We start from the raw sequence: 21,279 nt of genomic DNA on the forward strand, positions 1-21,279 counted from the left end.
CCATCTAACAGGGTCACGGAAGCTGATGCACGGCTGTCGAAGACCCACCGAAAATGCGAATATCGCCTCGGCAGTCATTGCTGACACGCTGCGAGCTATGTTTCCTTAATTGAAGGCCTCAACACCTTCAGAGAGTGCAAATTCGAAGTGAATGTCAACATGAACATGAAGCTAGGTACTGTTGATTGGTGTTTCATGGGAGCAGACTCCCAAGTTGTCTCCACTGCTGGGAAAGTAGCCTTATGGATCCCTCCCTTCTAGTCATCACTGGCTGACCAGGTAGGACAAGTCAGTGTGGTCGTGTCAGGACATTCTGAGTAGGTATGTCTGACTGAAATAGTGATTGAGAAAGTGGAGGGGCAGTTAATCCCTTAATATAAAACCCCAAGTTATCTCGTTATTATTATTTTGACAGAAACTTATAATGCTGAGTGTACTTGGGCAACTTAAGAAGAGACCTTCAAAAAAATAAAACTCCGCTTATGCCCATTTCAGCACATGTTCGCCACTAGAGAGCACCTGGCACCACATTAGTAGCCTGCCTGTTGTGATTTGATTGAGGTGATTGCCATTATATATCGTCTTTATTGTGTGCAGCTTTGAATACTCGACAAGAAAATGCACACTTTCAGACTCTCTCCTGTATTGTTGTTCAGGTGGATATTTTAGTCAAAGTGCAGTGCATGAGTATACTTGAGGTTTTATTAATGGCCATTTTCAAAATTTTGTAACTCATTATTTGGAGCTTTAAAAGCCATCTTCACATCTCGGTGTGTAATGTCATTCATTATAGGATGTTTTTCATTAATAAAAAATACTTTTTGGAACATAATTTTAAAAAATTGTTAAGGTAAGGGATTAAAAAGAGCTGAAAATGTGGTAAATGAACGGTGAGGGACATGATACAGTGAACTGAGCAAGAAGTTGACAGACAAAAAAAAAGTCAATATTAGGAATGTCACAGTGGATTGGCGAGTCTCAGTACTTCATGCAGCCACACACCTGTCAGTAGCTGAAGCAGCTATTGCCACTGTAGTGGTGTTCAGAGAGGTAAGGATGGGCGCTGGTGGTAGCTGCCCCTGCTGCATTCCTCATCTGTCGACCACTCTTACACCCAGTGTCTGAAGTTAATGAGACTTCACCTTCCTCAACAGTCTCAGTTGTAGTATACCTACCCTGAACTAGGTAATTTAGAGCAACAATGGTTTTAGTAAGCTCAAATTGCAATCTTCTGGTCAGAAAGAAATGTCACGCTTTCACTTAGTACACAACTTTCCTGCCTAGGCTGCTGCCGCCAACATTTCTTGCACCTCGGGGACAAAATTCAGTGCAATAAATTCAACTATTGACCCTGCTGAGTTTCTTCAATTTTGGTATGTGGATTGAATTTCAGCAAGGTATGGGAAGGAATGACAGGTGCACTCTGTGTGTATTCCCTGGAGCATAACTAACCATGTTGAAGAGGCCATTTCGGCATCCATTGGAGAAGCAGCCTGCAACCGTCTGCAGAGTGTGGAATACATTAGAACAAATGATGCCTGCCATCTGGGCTCCGAGGCTGTACTCGGATCATTCTGGGAATGGAAAAGGAGGTTGAGAAGACCAGCCTTGTTCACGCAGTTCTGACAAAGTTCACACTTTGCAGCATTATCTCAGAACTGATCATGGCTCCAGTTACAAGTCAAATGGAATGTCAAACTGCAGACTGCAAACGTTCTGTCATGAGCTAGGCTGTGAATTTCTGGACTTGCACCATAGGGTTGACAGCTGTAGTGTTCCCCTAAATGGGTCAGATATGCTCTACACATCAGAGGCTGCTACACATGTAGTTCACTGTGTCTGGGTTGCACAAAAGTATTTTCTTGATCAGGTGACTCCCCATCCAGTCAACACAACAATAGCTGGAAATGTCAGTATAAGACGCAGAGAATTGCCCCCTAAAGATGAGAATATTTAAACTCTAATGATTAACTGCTGAAGCATTCACAACAGAGTGCCGGACATTGAAGTATTCATAAAAGTCAGTGATAGCAGTGAAATTTTTACCAAAATTTAAACGTATATTGAAAGGGTAGACCAATCATAAATGGAGACTGTGTGTTGTCGCAGTAGACATGGAACTCGAATCCATTCATGTGAAATTGCAAATGCATGTGAAAATGTCTGGGTAAGACTCAGTATCAAGGGTGAGCATAAACTTATATATAATTGGATCTATATATCAGCTACCAGACTCGCCTCTGGATACAACCAAAAATTGTAGAGAAAACTTAAGTTCATTAGTACATAAGTTCCCTAATCATAATGCGATGACTGGAGGAAACTTCAGTCATCCAACAATGAATTACAAAAATTACAGTTTGGTAATTGGTGGGCATGACAAGTCAAACAGTGAATCTTTACTACGAGGTGCATTCAAGTTCTAAGGCCTCCGATTTTTTTTCTAATTAACTACTCACCCGAAATTGATGAAACTGGCATTACTTCTCGACGTAATCGCCCTGCATACGTACACATTTTTCACAACGCTAACGCCATGATTCCATGGACACCATCATTTTTTCAGCACTGGCGGTTACCCGAAATTTTTTTGGTGGCGGTGAATCTGTGTGCTTCCATTGAGCTGACTGGCGCTTTGTTTCTGGATTGAAAAATGGCATCCACGTCTCATCCATTGTCATAACCGACGAAAAGAAAGTCCCATTCATGCTGTCGTTGCGTGTCAACATTGCTTGGCAACATGCCACACGGGCAGCCGTGTGGTCGTCCGTCAGCATTCGTGGCACCCACCTGTATGACACTTTTCGAATTTTCAGGTCGTCATGCAGGATTGTGTGCACAGAACCCACAGAAATGCCAACTCTGGAGGCGATCTGTTCAACAGTCATTCGGCAATCCCCCAAAACAATTCTCTCCACTTTCTCGATCATGTCGTCAGACCCACTTGTGCGAGCCTGAGGTTGTTTCGGTTTGTTGTCACACAATGTTCTGCCTTCATTAAACTGTCGCACCCATGAATGCACTTTCGACACATCCATAACTCCATCACCACATGTCTCCTTCAACTGTGGATGAATTTCAATTGGTTTCACACCACGCAAATTCAGAAATCGAATGATTGCACGCTGTTCAAGTAAGGAAAATGCCGCCATTTTAAGTATTTAAAACAGTTCTCACTCTCGCCGCTGGTGGTAAAATTCCATCTGCCGTACGGTGCTGCCATCTCTGGGACGTATTGATAATGAACGCAGCCTCATTTTAAAACAATGCGCATGTTTCTATCCCTTTCCAGTCCGGAGAAAAAAAGTCGGAGGCCTTAGAACTTGAATGCACCTCGTATATGCATTCTCTAATAACTACATAAAACATTTTGTTCAGAATACAACTTGTGATGGACATATATTGGACCTAAAAGCAACAAATAGATCTGACCCTTCAAGGATATAGACACAGAAACTGGTATCAGCAACCATGAGGCAATTGTAGCAACAGTAATTACCAAAGTACAACTAAAACAAATAGCCGGATTTATATTTTCAACCAACTAGTTATAGATGTGGTATATTGTCTCAATAAGGACTCTGGAGGGGAGGGTGTGGAAGAAGTGTCGGTAAGGTATACTCACTGGAAAGAAGAAACAGAGACTAATGCATAATAGCTAAATGTAACGCTACTTCTTACACCACTGTAAAGATGAATGAGATATAAATAACTGTCAGTGGTGCTGAGAAACAGCTGAATTCACTAAAATTGAACAAAGCTCCAAGGCCCGATGGAATCCTTATCAATTTCTATATCGCTTTGTGGCTGAGTTAGCTTCTCATTTAATCATAAACTACTTCATTTATGATGATACAGAGCTTGGATCAAATAAATAATTTTAAGAGTATACAGTGTAAGAAATGACAAGCAAAATACCTTTCTAAGTCCAATCTGTTGATCCAGTTGAGCCCTTCAGGTGATGCATGGTGGATGTCATTTATTGATCCCCCGAAGACTCGTTTCAGGCATTCACCAACAATGTGATTTATTGTTTGCAAGGCAGCTCCACTATCACTATCTGGAGATGTTGCCCAGCCCCATTTGTGCTTTAGATATCCGCAGTTCCCTTGTCCTGCTCGGATGCGGTTGATGGTTCTCCATTGTCGTCTGGGGAGTGTGAAACCTGGAACTCACATGGATGGCTTTTCAACCAGATGACCGTTGAACACTGACGATTCTTCCCATTGACTTCTCCATACTTTGTTGATGTTAGAGTCGGAGGCTTCAAGATGTTGTGCAGTTCACCAAGGTGGTTTTCTTGACTTCAGACGCTGATGTTCTGCTATTAATATATTGCTGTGTACGGGTAGCTGGGGGTTCTTCTGAAAGTTTCTTCAGATCTGAGATCTTAAAACTGGTAGCCATGCAGTTTGAGTGCTACATATGCAGCCTGTGATAAGTTGTATTGTCTGGTTGAGTTGCAGATCTATCTTGCTACAGTGATCACAGTTCATCCAAGTTGAGCAATAGTATTCAGCGACAGAGTATGATAGTGCCAGTTGATCTTAAGGTTTGAGCACTGCAACCCCAGGACGTACCAGCAAGTTTCTGAATGATATTATTACAGGTCTTCACTTTTGCGGCCATTGGAGAGATGTCGGAAAGTTAGGGACCTATCGAGTGTTATTCCAAGGTACTTCGAAGTGCTGCAGTACTGTAAGGTTTGTCCTTGGAATTTAACTTCTGGTTTATAGTTAGAGTGTCTGTTCCATAGGTGGAATGCTGAAGTAACAGTTTTCTGAGGGTTTACGGTACTTCGCGCTATTACCAAATTGGCTATTCTGTGATGCTTTGGGACACATCTTATCGACTCATCCCTTCTTTAGTCAAGTTGTTGATAAATTTCTTTTTTTCCCCAATTTGATTCAGTACCTGCACATTTGTTGTTTGATCTGCCCATGCATTCTTCAGCATTCTTCTGTAGCATTACGTTTCAAAAGTTTCTAATTCTCTTCTTGTCTGAACTGCTAATCGTCCACACTTCTCTTCTGTACAAGGCTACGCTACAGGCAAATATATTTAGAGAAGACATTAGATGTTAACAAATTTCTCTTTTTCAGAAATTCTTTTCTTGCTGTTTTATCTAAATGATAGGTGTTTTAGTTACATTCATTCCATTTTATGTGAATCATTGGTAGATAATGATCTCACTGTTCAGCTTCATAATCTACGATTGTTCCCTGTCAGGGGATATGCTAAGCTTAGGAAAGTGTGATCTGATTGACATGCTGTGTAAATTTGCAGACATTCTGAAACTTGGAATAGCCTTCCAATATTATTGTCACATTTGAAAGGATGACATTTCAATCATACTGGAGCATGCCAGTGAGTGCTTGTTTTTAAAAAAATTTATTTCCCAACACAAGTGCATCAGTTTCAATACAAATTACGTGTTTCCGCTTTCACCGTCCATCCTTATACTATAAGACGGATGCTGTAGTTCACTCAAACCATTGAGCAAACTGCATTTTCGATTTTCAATCATTGAGCCAAGAAATAAATTATTTTCATAACTGTGGAAAATATAAGATTTTCAAAACAAATTTGAAGGCTGTCTTGTGGCAACTCTTTGTATTCAGTACAGGGGTTCTTTGGAGCCTTTCAGCAATCAGTGTTGCTCAAGTGGTATAATATTGCAAATTTTGGTTTTGTTTATTGTTTTTTAGTCAGGTTTCCAAGAACACTTTCTATCTAGGTGCTACCTTTATAATGGTTAGCTTTGTTAGAAATTCGCAGAGAGAGAGAGAGAGAGCGCGATTATGCAAGCTTGAAAACTTTTCTTATTAAGGAAGGAATATTTAAGTGTAACATCCCATTGACAGAGGGGTGATTAGAGACAGAGCACAAGTTTCCACTGAACAAAGTTGAGGAAGGAACTTGGATGTGTTATTTTTTAAGGAACAGCTGTGGCATTTGTTTTAAAGATTATAGAAGGCCATGGAAAAACTCAAATCTGAATGACCGGATGAGATTTGATTTCTATTCCTTTTGAAAGCAGATTGTCATAACCACTGCACCACTTTACTTGTTTCCTAGTTGTCTTAGTTCATTAATCAGTTTTGAACTGTAGCATCATCCTTTTTTTTTTTTTATTAAAAACTACATGTTAATAGTATGCCAGGGTACAGAAACGTAGAACTATCATACTGGTCCAAAATAAGTGAACACCTGAAGGATCTGATGTGATTAGAAACTTCCTGGCAGATTAAAATGATGTGCTGAATCAGGAAAAGCACCTAGAACCTCTCTGAGCTATTCAGGCACGACACAAGACTCACCTTCACATCTTTACTTCCATCAGCAGCTCATCTACTGCCTTCCATACTTTACAGAAGTTCTCTTTGGTACATTGCGGGACTAGCACCCGTGAAAGAAAGTATGCTGTGGAGAAATGATTTGGCCGCAGAGTTGGGGATTATTTCCAGAATGAATTTTCACCCTGCAGTGCACACTTTGCTGCATTCTCCTAAAATGATTCAGCTTAAGTAAATGGAAATGGAAAAGGATCGTATGTTAAGGAGGCCTCACTCAGGGGAGTTCGGCCACCGGATTGCAAGTCCTTTTTTGTTGATGCCACTTTGGCGACTTGCGAGTGAATGGTAATGAAAATGATGATGAGCATAAGTAACTAAATGGATATGTTGATGCTTTGAGGCACTTAAAAGCAAAACAATCTCACCTTTGCAATTCTTACTTGGCCAGATGGTTTAATGAAATTGGACTGTTAATTGTTTTATGTTTCGTAACTTTGAAAATGCATGGTCTTTCATTTTTTTTCATTACAGGGCTTTATGTAAAATCTATTTATAAAATTTAAAATATTAAAGCCAAAGGTGAAATTTCTCACAATGTTCATTACAGTTGCTTCCAAATTATTACACAGAGGTCATAATTCAAAGTTACATGAGGAAATAAATAGCGGCTACCAGTTGGAGATGGGGTTGGTGGGGTGGTGGTGGTAGGAATAGGAACTTGGGAATTTTTTTTTTCCCCCTCCAGCTGTTGTTGGTTATATACGGAGTAGACTGCTGCTGAAACTGCAGTGAAATTTATTCAGATTATAGTAGCTGTCTATGATTGTAATGAAAATAATGGAGTTGTCTGAGAATATTAACCCATTATATCCCAGAATTTTTTTAGATTTTGATGAAATTTCATAACTACTACCCATATGGGTTAACAATCACATTATGAATGTTAATTTACGAGGGCAGCCTTAAATTTATAATTTTTTTTACGTATGATGTATCACACGATGGGCAGTAATGGCTAAAATTATTGAGATATGATACATCATACGATGGGCAGTAAGGGTCAGAATTCCTTACACAATTTTATCACAAGCAATATGTTGAATTTTTAGTGATTATCATTCGTTACACAAATAAGTGAAGGAAAAGTACAATAATATTGTAATGTTCATTTTATTTATATTTTAAGGTTACATTATTTATTTATATATTAAGCATGCGTGGCAGATTCATATATTGCAACCAACAAAATAACTATATTGCATTACATGAATAAAGTAAGATATTGTGATAATAAAGGACAAATGACAAAAATAATAGTGTATTTGACAACTTAGTCTTCTTAGCGCCGGTGATACAAAATGAAACATCACTTTGGATGGAGTCCCACATTGCATTTACACAGTGAAATTTTGTACATTTACCACATTGTCCATATCTTCTTTGCATACTCCACTCATTAATCACATATCAAATCTTGTGTCTTCTTGCACTTGTCACAGAAATCTTGGCCTCACACCTCTTGGCTTTTCAGTGTTAGGTGGAGTCAGAACTGAAAGTACAATATGTCTGGTAAATTCCAGTAAGCTTACATTATTATTTCGCTGCCGGTATAGGATCCACATGTTCACAACAGCACCATTTAGGCAGAACCTGTTCATTGGCCAGTATCATTTCTTTGATCTTATTCGAACCGCAGTATAGACTTCGTACATTGTCAGAAAGATCTACATCTCCCATGTAGCGATTATATTCCTGTACAAGGAAAAGCTGAGGTATGGAAACCTTCCTTCTTGATTCTCTATTCCACCTCTAGCGTACACCTTCATCCAGTACATTTGTCCCCGAGTCACTTGATTATTGTTGTTCCATCTTACAAGTGTGATAGAATTCTCTGTATCATGTAACACATGAGTAGTACCTCTTGGTGCCTTCTTTACAACTGGCATGCGTGCCTTATCCAAGCAGTCATTTCTCATGGTTCCTATGCATTTGATTCCATTTGAAGTATGAGATCAAGTAGGGACAAAGAGTTTAAGTAATTATCAATGTACACTCTGCTATTCTGAGTGATATAGCCCACACAGAACTTTTCAACTATAGAACGTCACAGTGTCTTATGGGGATCTCTTTGACTTGCTCCAACATATGGCTCAAATTTGATGAGATATCCATTAGGTGTAGCTAAACACCACCATTTGAAACCATAGTGATTTGGCTTGCCTCGTATAAACTGTTTCATAAAGTGGTGGCCATAATAAGGCTCCATGGCCTCATCCAAGGAGAAATTTGACCCTAGAGTCTCTATGATGTCTTGAAATTTCTTATTTAGATGTGAAATTAATACCGAACCTTACAAGTTTTCTTTTTGTAAATGCCATCATGACTTTTTGGGCAGCATATTTTACTGTCTCTCTCATCAGAATCTCAACCAAATCAGCATCAAAAACTTTACAAAAAAGATCCATTGGAATCAAGTTTGATGTGCGGAGATGTCCTATTATATCAGATGTAAGATAACGAGATACCTCTAATTTTTGTGCAGAGTCTAGCCTTTCTCCTATCCAGTGTCTTGTTTTCTTAACTCAGGATAGCGATTGTGATTTGGAACAGCAGGGATGTCCCTCTTGGGTGGGTAAAGATGTAACATTTTCAGCAAGGCCGTCAGTATTTACTGATCTTATATCTGCATTCAGTCCCAGAACCTTCTTCCCTAAACCAGCAACAATGGCAGGATGTCCTTCTGCATCAGTACCTGCATCATCTTTATCAGTGTCCTCACCATCTTTTGACAGAACAATAACAAAGCTCCTGATGTGTATCAACTATGTCAGACCAAGTTTCATCATGTTATTCTGTGAAGAACAGGATACCTAACACTTCTTCTAAGTCCCTCTCCTTTTCCAAATTGTATGTGAAATAAATTGGACCATCTGCAAGAAAATGACCCCTTACTGCCCACCGTATGATATTTCATACATAAAGATATAAGCCAGTACCATAATAAAGCAAATAAAGTACTCTTTTTCCAATTTGTGCTTATATATTGCATTTAAGTATTCAGATTACTAATCCATAAAAATATGAGCTAAATATGAGCTAAGTACTAGAACAAATGCTTTTCACCAGGAAATAAACAATCCTAATATCCACTGCTACTGTTATTTCCAACAATGGACTTTGAAACTAACAATCAAAACACAAAAGAAATATTTCAGTTGTTTGCCAAAGAGCTTCTGCAAACAAATGTGCCTGAGAAGAGCAAGCATATGATAAATCATACGCTGAGATAGAATGGGTTAAGAAGAGGTGTTCTGTTTGTGATGTGCTTCATTTTGTCAGTAAAGAGAATTACACCGTAACATGGTTGATCCGAAACATACTTCTTTCAGTTTTATATATGGCTCAAAGCATCATTAAATTTTGACAAAACTGAACAATATTTTTGATATTTCTCACAAAACTTTAGACGCCGTAATAATATAAACTAAGAAATCCAGATAGTGCATAGAATTGACTTTTTGTTTCTACAGATATATCAAAACCTGTATTGGAAACACCAAACCTTTTGGCAATACTGATAACTACTGCTACAGGTGGTCTGAGAATGAGAGAACTAGCTCACCCTGGGTGTATCCGGTTGCTAAGGAGTTTCAGAATTGTTTTATGAGGAGCCTCAACTTTTCTGAATACAGCAGCATATTAGAAGATTCTATAGAATCTGAAATCTATGTAAATACCATGGTATTTTAGTAACTATTTCACAGTGTGTATTATTCATTGAAGTCTTTTCCATCACTGGTACGTCTCAAAAAATTATGCAACAATAACAGTATGAATTAGTATGAACTGCTACTAACCACACAGAGGAGACAGGCACATTTAAAAGTAGATTGTTGTATAATACATAAGTCACACAAAATTTATCATTTTCCGTTTTGAGAGTAGCAGTGTGCTGCAATTCGAATCGTTATTCACTCCCGGATTTCCATTGTTTAGATGTATTCGACACATTGTTATAATACCATAGCAGAAAAGAATAACCAGACAAAGATGTGAAGGTGTTGAGATTTGTTCAGAAACATGTCAGAGTCACACACAGAATTTCTTAATGAGCCCTTCACAGATATTTTGCAAATGAATGTGAAATGAGCTTAGCCTTAGTGGCCTCATTTTAGTTTTATTATAACTTGTATTAACATGTTTATATAATACACTGTCTTGCAGGGGGGGGGGGGGGGGGAAGCTCACAGCTTTGTACATGTGCTCATCATTTGTTGTTATATAAATTATTAAAATCTCGGTCCTCTGTGATGGGGGTGGAATGGCCACCAGAAATCATTAGTGTTCTTTGTGTTTAGTGTTGTTACCAGGCCTGGTATGGCATACAAGGGGCATGAATGAAGTCAGATGTTAAGTCATCAGTGGATCATGTCTGACTGCAAAAAGGGAGGATTTTCGTGTCGTCCAGCAAGGTTTTCCTAACTCCTTCACATGTGTGCCTGCCATCCGAGAAAAAGTATCGAACTCCTTGCAAATTCTGTGTCATCCCATACCATTGCTTGGAGACTGTTGTTAACAAAACTATTCAAATGGCTGCGTTTGAATTTGTGTTGTGACCAGGAAATGTGGACTGCTGACGAATGGCATTGCATTATCTTCGGTGATGAATTGGGGTTCTAAACTAACCCAGATGCCCACGATTGTCGTGCGTGGTGGTGACCTGAGGAGAGTTCCGATACACCCAATCCTTTGGAGAGCTGTAACAGTGTTGCTCACGGTGTCACGGCATGGGAAATGTCAGGTATGACTTCAGATAACAGGTGACACTGACTGATGAAACTCTGATGGAATAATTTTATGTCACAACATTTTGCGTCGTCATGCGTTACCTTTCGTGCGACAATATTGCTGTGCCATTCTTCAACAGAACAGTGAACTGCCAGCACAGTGTCGAGGTGCTCTTGCAGCCAGCAAGATCCCCACGTCTGTCCTGGATAGTCTACGTGTTATGCAGGCTCAGGTGCCTTCTCCGTCCCTTTGCCAGTATCCAGGGTGTCGAGGACCAGTTACGACACCTGTGAGCCGCTCATCTCACGAGAGGATGCAACAGTTTTATGCCACTCTTTCCAACCAAATCGGTGCACATGTGCAGACCAGAGGAGTTACAATGTCCTACTCACATGTGGGGTTTTACTGCCAAGTTCTTTATAAATTTGATTCTATTTTGTAGTCACTGAAGTAGGGTCACATACCATCTGAACCTGTGAAGTTTCATTTTGTTTCCTCCTCCCCTTCAGGAAGCATCACTTTTTTGTCAGGCAGTGTAGTATTCCGTAACTCTGTCATTTTGATTTATTCGACCTGAATAGAATATCTGTAACCCTTAAGCAGAAATCTCAGTGGGTCTCCAGAACGTTATTCACCTACTATAAGAAAGTAACACACTCACAGTTTGGGGGTGAACAGAAAGTATCTCAGCTACATAAAATGTCACTTCCCTGTTGTCACAGGGTGCAAACCACCACCGCTGCTGCGCGATGGAGGAGTCAGTGTCGAAGCTCGCCAAGACGGCCCTAACAGCTACCGACACGGGACAAAGGCTATCTACAGCTGTGGGGTGGGGTTTCAGCTGTCACCACCTGGCAGTCACATTCGCTCTTGTCACGACGGTGTGTGGACGGGACTGGCTGCCACATGTGGTGAGTGACTTAACCGTATTTATGCTAGTGTGCCTACACTTTTTTACAGGTTATTGCAGTTTCACCTTCATTGTTGGAACCTGGGTTCCAGTGTTTCTCGGTGTTCCTTCACAACTCGGTTAGTGGAATGAAGTGCTTCTTACATTGGGAAGGTGCATCTAACATATTAATGTTTCCTATCCTAACAAGGAAAACTTCCTAAAAACTCTTTGGATAACAGAAAATTTTCTCTAGCTCATTGTGAAGTGTTTGTTTCTTCTTTGTGTTTATTAATTTTTCTGCGTCTGACTTTGTTATGGTTTCATGATACACGACAAATCTGATTTTATGTTTTTTATAGTAATCTTTCTTGTAGCTTTAAAGTATTTTTCTAATAAATCCACAGGTTCATCTCACATTTTTGAGTAGAGAACAGTATACTGTTTCAAGCTTAATTACTTAGTGTCATGTTTTTTGAGTCATTTTGCACGATAGATCGTAATGATGTAGAACGAGTCATTTTACATTCACACCACAAATTAATTTGTACATATGCTTACATTCGGAATGTTTGTAAGGTTTTTAATATAGTTTCTACCCACCACGTTTTACACATCACGGCAATAAAAATTATTCCACAGAGTAAAAGAAGGTATCGAGGGGAAACTTTCTCAGGCTAAGTGGTCAACAATTTTTGTTGCAGCATTGTCCATTCCTTTTTGTGCTAAGGACAACCTTAATGTGACGTAATCAATGCTATTTTTCCTTCTGTTATAGTAATTGTGTACACCATTGTTCCTTTCGAACTTTAGTGGATTATTTACAACAAGCTTCCTAAGGAAATTAATGTACTGTGAAGCAGCAGTCAGAATGCCCAACTCCTTAAAAAGATGTCTACAAGATTATCCTGTGTGAGTACCACACATTGTTGTCACAGCACCGTTTTCTCAACAATGAAGACTTTCTTTCTTAAAGATGAGTTACCCCAGAACTTTATTCATTATGACTTTATTGAATGAAAATATGCAAAATATGTCAACTTACTGATTTGTCTCTCCCCAAGAATTGTAATGACTCTTAGTGCAAATGTGGCTGAACTAAGTTGTTTTTGGAGTACCAAAATGTGCTTTTTCCAATTTAAATTCTCATCAAATTCGACACCTAAGATTTTTGAAGTTTCCACTGTATTTATTATTTCCTTGCCATGTGTTACACTTACCAGTGGTTTTGCAGTGCCAGTTGCTGACAACCATTGACTGTGAGAAGATGTGATCTCTACTGTCAAGATCTATATTGTGCTGATAGTAATAATTACAAATAACTCAAATCAAAAGCTTTATAACTGAGCCTACAATTAACATAATTAAAATGTTTAGTTATTTGTAAGTGTTGGTTGACAGTGATGTCATCTTCTCACTCTGGGGAGAAAGGAGAAATTTGGAAAAGCCATTGAAGTTCATGGAGAAGAAATGCTGATGACAATGTAATTCTTTCAAGGATGGCAAAGGACTTTGAAGAGCAGCTGAGCTTAATGGTTTGCATCTCAAAAACAGTTTTCAAAATTAATATCAACAAAAGTAAAACGTGGTTAATGGAATGTAGTTTAACTAAATCAAGTGATGCCAAATAAATTAGATTAGGAAATGAGACACTAAAAGTAGTAGATGAGTTTTGCCTTTTCGGCAACAAAATAACCACTTATGGCCGATGTAGAGAGGATATAATGACCAGAAAAAAGTTTACAGAAAAGAAATTTGTTAACATCCAATATAAATTTAAGTGTTACAATGTCTTTTCTGAAGTTATTGTCACACAGTTCATACAAAAAGAAGCTAGAACATTTAGAAATATGGTGCTACAGAAGAATATTGAAGATTATATGGAGATAGAATAACTAATGGGAGAAGTTTTGAACCAAGGACTGAAAAAAGAAATTTATGTCACAACTTTTCTAAAAGAAGGGATTAATTGATAGAGCACATCCTGAGGCATCAAGGGAACCTCAGTTTTATAATGGATAGAAGTGTGAGGTAAAAATTGTGGGAAACCAAGACTTTGATACAGTAAGCAGGTCCAAACAGTTGTAGGTTGTGGTTGTTATGCTGAGATGAAGAGGCTTGTTTGGTGCAGATAAGTATGGAGAGTTGCATCAAAGCATTCTTCATGCTGAAGAGCACAACAACCAGTCGCAGAGCAATTCAGTAAACCATTAAGTCAGAAGAACTACGAAAAACGAATACAGAGGGATTCATTGTTTTTTTTTCAAGAGTGTTCAGAAGTAATGTACATCCCAGAACCAAAAACTATATCTACATTGTAGCAGTGAAAATATCAAATACACTGAATGCAAATACTATTGACAGATACTGCTTAACTTTACGCACATTACAACTGAATGACTGTCATCTCCAATTTAATAATTAAGAAAATTTGTTCTACAAGTGAAACAAGAAGGGTTATTCTACTGCGAATACCATTTACATGTTCACTCACCAGATTTTATAACATTAAATAATAAAACAGCTGGTTATTTTTTGCGACCTATCTAAGGCATTTGACTGTGTGAAACACAGTATTCTCCTAGATAAATAAAAGTTTTATGGGATTGGTTGTATAGAAAACCAATGGATAATGTCATATCTAACAAAAAAATGCAGAAAGTAGCACTTAATAATTCAATCAATGTAGTCCCGTAAGATAATTCTGATTGGTGAAAAATCATGTATGGGGGTTCCCCACAGTTCAGTGTTAGGTCCAATATTGTTCCTAATATATGCAAATGATCTGTCTAATATACAACAAGCAGAACTAGTTCTTTGTGCAGATGACAGGTAGACAGAGAAAATGGAAAACAAAGTTCTTGAAAGTATCATTGACTGGTTTTCTGTGAATGGTCCTACCCTCAATTTTAAAAAAACAGAACATATTCAGTTCTGTGGCATGGTGAGTGTCAGCTTTCCTTCTCTGGTATTGTTACATTTATACAGAGGTTTATACAGCCTGTTGTTATTCAATAATACAATAGAGTTCAATAGTAAGTCAATAAGAAATGTAGTAGTGCAGTAGCTGTAGAGGAATTGTTATAATGTATTATTATATGAAGAGTGTTTTGTTCTTCTGTCTGCCAAATACGTCTCTATTCTTTCAGATATTTTCTTTCTTTCTTCAACTGAGATCACTCTTCCTGTAGCCCTTTTATTGATCTTCATTTGTAGCCTTGTTTGTGTGTCTTCCAGTATCTAGCTTTTTCGGTTTTTTAAGTCTAGTGTAATTTGGAGTTCTCTTATATCTTCCTTAATTTCTGTGATCCATTTAATGTTGCTCTTACGGTTCCACAATTTTTATATGTACAAAGAATGAAATATGCTTCTTCCTGATCATGCTCATTATTGGTTTTCTTGTAAACTGTTTCATTTGAAACTATTCTACAATGTTCGTTTGCCTGATATTGTTTATTTATGGATTTCCTAATTCTTCTTCTTTTTGTCTTTACTATTTCGTCAATTTCTGTTGTATCAGTAGTTTTGAAGATGGTTTCAGATGCATAAGTAGTGTAACTGTTTTATAATGTGTTAATTTTGCATGTATGGATAGGCTATTTTTTGTATCTTGCAAAATATTGTGAATCACACACTCAAATGCATCGGATAGGTCACAGAAAATACCAACTGGTGTTATTTTGTTCTGTAATACTTTTATAATTAGGCGAGTGAAAATGTACATCTACATCTACATTTCTACTCCGCAAGCCACCCAACGGTGTGTGGCGGAGGGCACTTTACGTGCCAGTGTCATTACCTCCCTTTTTTGTTCCAGTCGCGTATTGCTCGCGGGAAGAACGACTGTCTGAAAGCCTCTGTGCGCGCTTAAATCTCTCTAATTTTACATTCGTGATCTCCTCGGGAGGTATAAGTAGGGGGAAGCAATATATTCGATACCTCATCCAGAAATGCACCCTCTCGAAACCTGGCGAGCAAGCTACACCGCGATGCAGAGCGCCTCTCTTGCAGAGTCTGCCACTTGAGTTTGCTAAACATCTCCGTAACGCTATCACGGTTACCAAATAACCCTGTGACGAAACGCGCCGCTCTTCTTTGGATCTTCTCTATCTCTTCCGTCAACCCGATCTGGTACGGATCCCACACTGATGAGCAATACTCAAGTATAGATCGAACGAGTGTTTTGTAAGCCACCTCCTTTGTTGATGGACTACATTTTCTAAGGACTCTCCCAACGAATCTCAACCTGGTACCTGCCTTACCAACAATTAATTTTATATGATCATTCCACTTCAAATCGTTCCGCACGCATACTCCCAGATATTTTACAGAAGTAACTGCTACCAGTGTTTGTTCCGCTATCATGTAATCATACAATAAAGGATCCTTCTTTCTATGTATTCGCAATACATTACATTTGTCTATGTTAAGGGTCAGTTGCCACTCCTTGCACCAAGTGCCTATCCGCTCCAGATCTTCCTGCATTTCGCTACAATTTTCTAATGCTGCAACTTCTCTGTATACTACAGCATCATCCGCGAAAAGCCACATGGAACTTCTGACACTATCTACTAGGTCATTTATATATATTGTGAAAAGCAATGGTCCCATAACACTCCCCTGTGGCACGCCAGAGGTTACTTTAACGTCTGTAGACGTCTCTCCATTGAGAACAACATGCTGTGTTCTGTTTGCAAAAAACTCTTCAATCCAGCCACACAGCTGGTCTGATATTCCGTAGGCTCTTACTTTGTTTATCAGGCGACAGTGTGGAACTGTATCGAACGCCTTCCGGAAGTCAAGGAAAATGGCATCTACCTGGGAGCCTGTATCTAATATTTTCTGGGTCTCATGAACAAATAAAGCGAGTTGGGTCTCACACAATTGCTGTTTCCGGAATCAATGTTGATTCTTACAGAGTAGATTCTGGGTTTCCAAAAACGACGTGATACTCAAGCAAAAAACATGTTCTAAAATTCTACAACAGATCGATGTCAGAGATATAGGTCTATAGTTTTGCGCATCTGCTCGACGACCCTTCTTGAAGATTTGGGACTACCTGTGCTCTTTTCCAATCATTTGGAACCCGTTCCTCTAGAGACTTGCGGTACACGGCTGTTAGAAGGGGGGCAAGTTCTTTCGCGTACTCTGTGTAGAATCGAATTGGTATCCCGTCAGGTCCAGTGGACTTTCCTCTGTTGAGTGATTCCAGTTGCTTTTCTATTCCTTGGACACTTATTTTGATGTCAGCCATTTTTTTGTTTGTGCAAGGATTTAGAGAAGGAACTGCAGTGCGGTCTTCCTCTGTGAAACAGCTTTGGAAAAAGGTGTTTAGTATTTCAGCTTTATGCGTGTCATCCTCTGTTTCAATGCCATCATGATCCTGGAGTGTCTGGATATGCTGTTTCGAGCCACTTACTGATTTAACGTAAGACCAGAACTTCCTAGGATTTTCTGTCAAGTCGGTACATAGAATTTTACTTTCGAATTCACTGAACGCTTCACGCATAGCCCTCCTTACACTAACTTTGACATTGTTTAGCTTCAGTTTGTCTGAGAGGTTTTGGCTGCGTTTAAACTTGCAGTGAAGCTCTCTTTGCTTTCACAGTAGTTTCCTAACTTTGTTGTTGAACCACGGTGGGTTTTTCCCATCCCTCACAGTTTTACTCGGCACGTACCTGTCTAAAACGCATTTTACGATTGCCTTGAACTTTTTCCATAAACACTCAACATTGTCAGTGTCGGAACAAAAATTTTCGTTTTGATCTGTTAGGTAGTCTGAAATCTGCCTTCTATTATTCTTGCTAAACAGATAAACCTTCCTCCCTTTTTTTATATTCCTATTAACTTCCATATACCTATTAACTTCCGTATTCCATGTAAATGGGATTGTCAGGAGAGCAATTATTGTGAAATTCAAACTGTGATGTACTGAGAATATTATTGTTGCTCAAATGGGATACTATTCTAGAACACATCATCTTCTCAAAATTTTTGGAAAATGTCGGTAGAAATAAAGATAGCAAATAAATTGAAATTAAGATAACAGAATGGAATAAAAAATTATAAATGTTAATCTGATTTCACATAGGTGGGAAAGACATCGGTGTTATTGTTGATATTTGTCAGATAGTAATGAAGTTCACCTGGCTTATCTTCTTAATGCTTGACTGATTGTGAAGAAGACATCTGCCAAGTTTGACTCTCAGTGAAATAAATACTCAGTAAATTAATTTCCCGAGTGAATGTAAAAGGGCTCATCCCACGAGTAGTTTCAAGACTTTATTTACAGTACTGATTATTGTGACCATGACCAACTGATCACAAAGTATCTGAACTTTCGTCACAAGAAACAGTCATTCTCACTGTCTGTCACCTTTCAGTGTCGTTTCATCACTCATACGGCCTATATTGATTTGCACACTTTGCGTTGTTGTTCCCAGTGCTTTACAAAGGCAGCCATCTTGCTGAAAGAAGGGATTGAAATCAAACTAGCATACTTAGCCTATGCAGACAACATCTGTTTACCCTCTAGGTCGGAAGAGGAGTCGGAGCAAATGACCAAAGCACTAAAGGAGGCTCCCAGCAAATTTGGGCTAAACATAAACGAAGCCAAGACAGAGTACCTCGTTACGACGCGTGGTCATTGTCACTGCTGATCATCTACAATTACTGCAGGTTGGGGACCATTCCTACAAGAAAGTGCAAGAATTCTAATACCTAGGGTCACTTTTCACTGAGAACTCATCATGTGAAACAGAGATCAATGCCAGAATACAAGCAGTAAACCGATCTTACTACAGCCTAGCACAACTGCTTCGGTCCAAATATCTCTCCAGACAGTTCAAGATTCGACTGTACAAAACCCTGATCCAGCCTGTTGTTCTATATGGCTGTGAGACATGGAGTATCCGGAAACAGGACTTCCATAAGCTTCTTGTTTTTTGAGAGAAAAGTGCTTCGGAAGATCTTCGGTCCGGTTCTGGATGCAGATACAGGGGAATGGAGGATCAGACACAACCAAGAGCTTGAGGAACTATACCAGCAGCACAACATAGCAGGAACTGTCAAAGCCAAACAAATGCAGTGGACCGGCCATGTGGCCCGGATGGAGGATCACAGATGGCCTCGGAAGCTCCTGGATTTCACACCTACAGGAAAGAGACCGCCAGGGAGATCCAAGAAGCGTTGGAGGGATGGACTCCATGAAGATTTAAACCAAGTGTCAATAGATGTGGACGAATGGCGGATAGCAGCAAAGGACAGAATACAGTGGAGGAGGAAACTTGTAGATGCGTGCGGTCCACTGGGCCTGATCACGTATTAGTAGTAGTAGTAGTAGTAGTAGTAGCAGGAGCCATCTTGCTGGCTTAGTGTTGCTTCCAATGCTGCATACCACTCTATTCTGTGTCCAAATGGTGCCTTTCATTTATTTCAGATACTTTCTATATAGTATTGTGGTGTTACATTCCATGTGCAGAAAAACGTTTTACTTCCCAGTATAAGTTTTATTTATTTGTTTATTGTGAAATTTTTCAATTTTGGTCATAGATTTTAATTCTCATTCTCCTTTTTATTTTTCTGTATTCATCTTGTGCTTGTTGTCCTTTCTTCTATGTCTTGTACTCCATGACCGAGCAAGATGGTGCTCTGGGTAGCCCACTGGACTCTGGTTTAGGAGGACTGTGGATCAAATCCGCATCCGGCCATCCAGATTTAGGTTTTGTGTGATGTTCTTAAATTGTTACAGCCAAATGCGAGAACATGGCCAGTTTCCTCCTCCATCTTTGAAACATTCCAGGCGTGTGCTCTGTCTCTAATGGCGTCAATGTTGATGGGATGTTAGATCCTAATATTAGTTTGCTCTTGTACCTAGTGTGATGCTTTGTTCCTGACCAGTAATACCAGAGTCTTCATAGATATTTGTCTTTTCCACTTTCACCCAGATTTCTCCCCAACTTTTCCATATGCCAAGTTCATGATCTGTCTCCATCAAACTTGTCATCAACAGGACATCTGACCCTGATCTTCTTTCATTCTGATTCCTAATACAGAGGTTTTGTGACAAACTGATGACCCTCCTCTTGCACCAAAATACCATCGAGGTCCTGAAATGAAGTTTTACAGGTGCTACATAATGAATACTTCCCACTGTCTTGAACTGTTGGAAATGTTGCACTCTAAATCACCTTGTAGATCCACTTGTGCTTGACAGCATTGAGATCCATTTACATTATCCCCTAATGCCATGTCTTTCTTGTAACAGGTCCATAACCACATCTTGTGACTAATCGTGGCTATAAATAAAACAGGGTACTGCATCAGTCTCTTGTCCATTTCAATGTTTCATAGGTTCACACCAAAGCCATCAAGTGGAGAATTTGCAGTTAAACGGTAATGTGTTCTTACAGTTAAAGCAGAACTAGCTGCTTTTAAGTACACATTGCTGTTGCATAACATGTGTTTTAATTATAAAAAAAAAGAAAAGGCACACTTATGACCAGCAAAAGGTGTAAAATAACCTGAGTATGCTGAATAAACACAATTCTTTACACTGGTAATGAGAATGTAAATACTATAGTCTCCACCAAAACAGGTTGAAAAATGTGGTGGCACAATAAATGATTCATTAATGCAAAAACTATTTTATTTATATGTATTTGTATTTAACCAGCCTTCAGTAAAGTTAGGCGTTACAGCACAGTAATCAAACTGAATGTCTTTATGGAGCAGAAACTTTAATTTGAAACAGAAATAGGGGTATTGAAGAAATTTGAAAGAAAGGAAGATTATTAGGAAAATATTAGGCCCCAAAATTACTGATAGAGAAACTTTCATCCCCTCTCCTTGGCCATTCGTTGCCTACCTCTCCCTGTACATCTTTCCTGCACTTCTCTGTATGTCCTTCCTAAACCATCTGTCTGCACATCTCCTTTGCCCCTTTCCATGGTGTCAACCTTTTCTTCCTCCTCCACACACTCGGCCTCTTTCCTCCTCCCTCACTCTGCCCTTCCTCTCCCTCATCTATCCCTACTCTCCTTTCCCCTTCTCTCCATTCTTCCCCTCCTGGCTCCCTCATTACCTACCCATTCCTACATCCGGGCTGATACTACTCATAACACAGCATGCCTGTCATGCAGGGCAGTGTACACATTGGTGTCTGGGATACCATTTCTTGCCCTGGAGCATCGGCTACCATATAAAGCAAGTTGATAAGCATGCCTATCATGAAAGGGGCTGAGAATAATGTATAATGTGTGGGCTGCTGTGCTCAGCGGGTTGATTAAGCAGCCTTTACCCTCCATA

General features: G+C 39.2%; 1 protein-coding gene across 1 annotated transcript in view; it reads left to right on the forward strand.

Annotated features, from left to right (window-relative positions):
- LOC124717043 (sushi, von Willebrand factor type A, EGF and pentraxin domain-containing protein 1-like) overlaps positions 1-21,279 on the forward strand; it is a 134,872-nt gene that overhangs the window by 45,180 nt on the left and 68,413 nt on the right. Inside the window, exon 3 of the mRNA XM_047243705.1 lies at positions 11,807-11,995. Within this exon, the coding sequence (XP_047099661.1) occupies positions 11,807-11,995 (189 nt within the window). The remainder of the gene's footprint in view (positions 1-11,806; positions 11,996-21,279) is intronic.

This window comes from Schistocerca piceifrons, chromosome 9, assembly GCF_021461385.2.
Source record: "Schistocerca piceifrons isolate TAMUIC-IGC-003096 chromosome 9, iqSchPice1.1, whole genome shotgun sequence".
Taxonomy (NCBI): Eukaryota; Metazoa; Arthropoda; class Insecta; order Orthoptera; family Acrididae; genus Schistocerca; species Schistocerca piceifrons.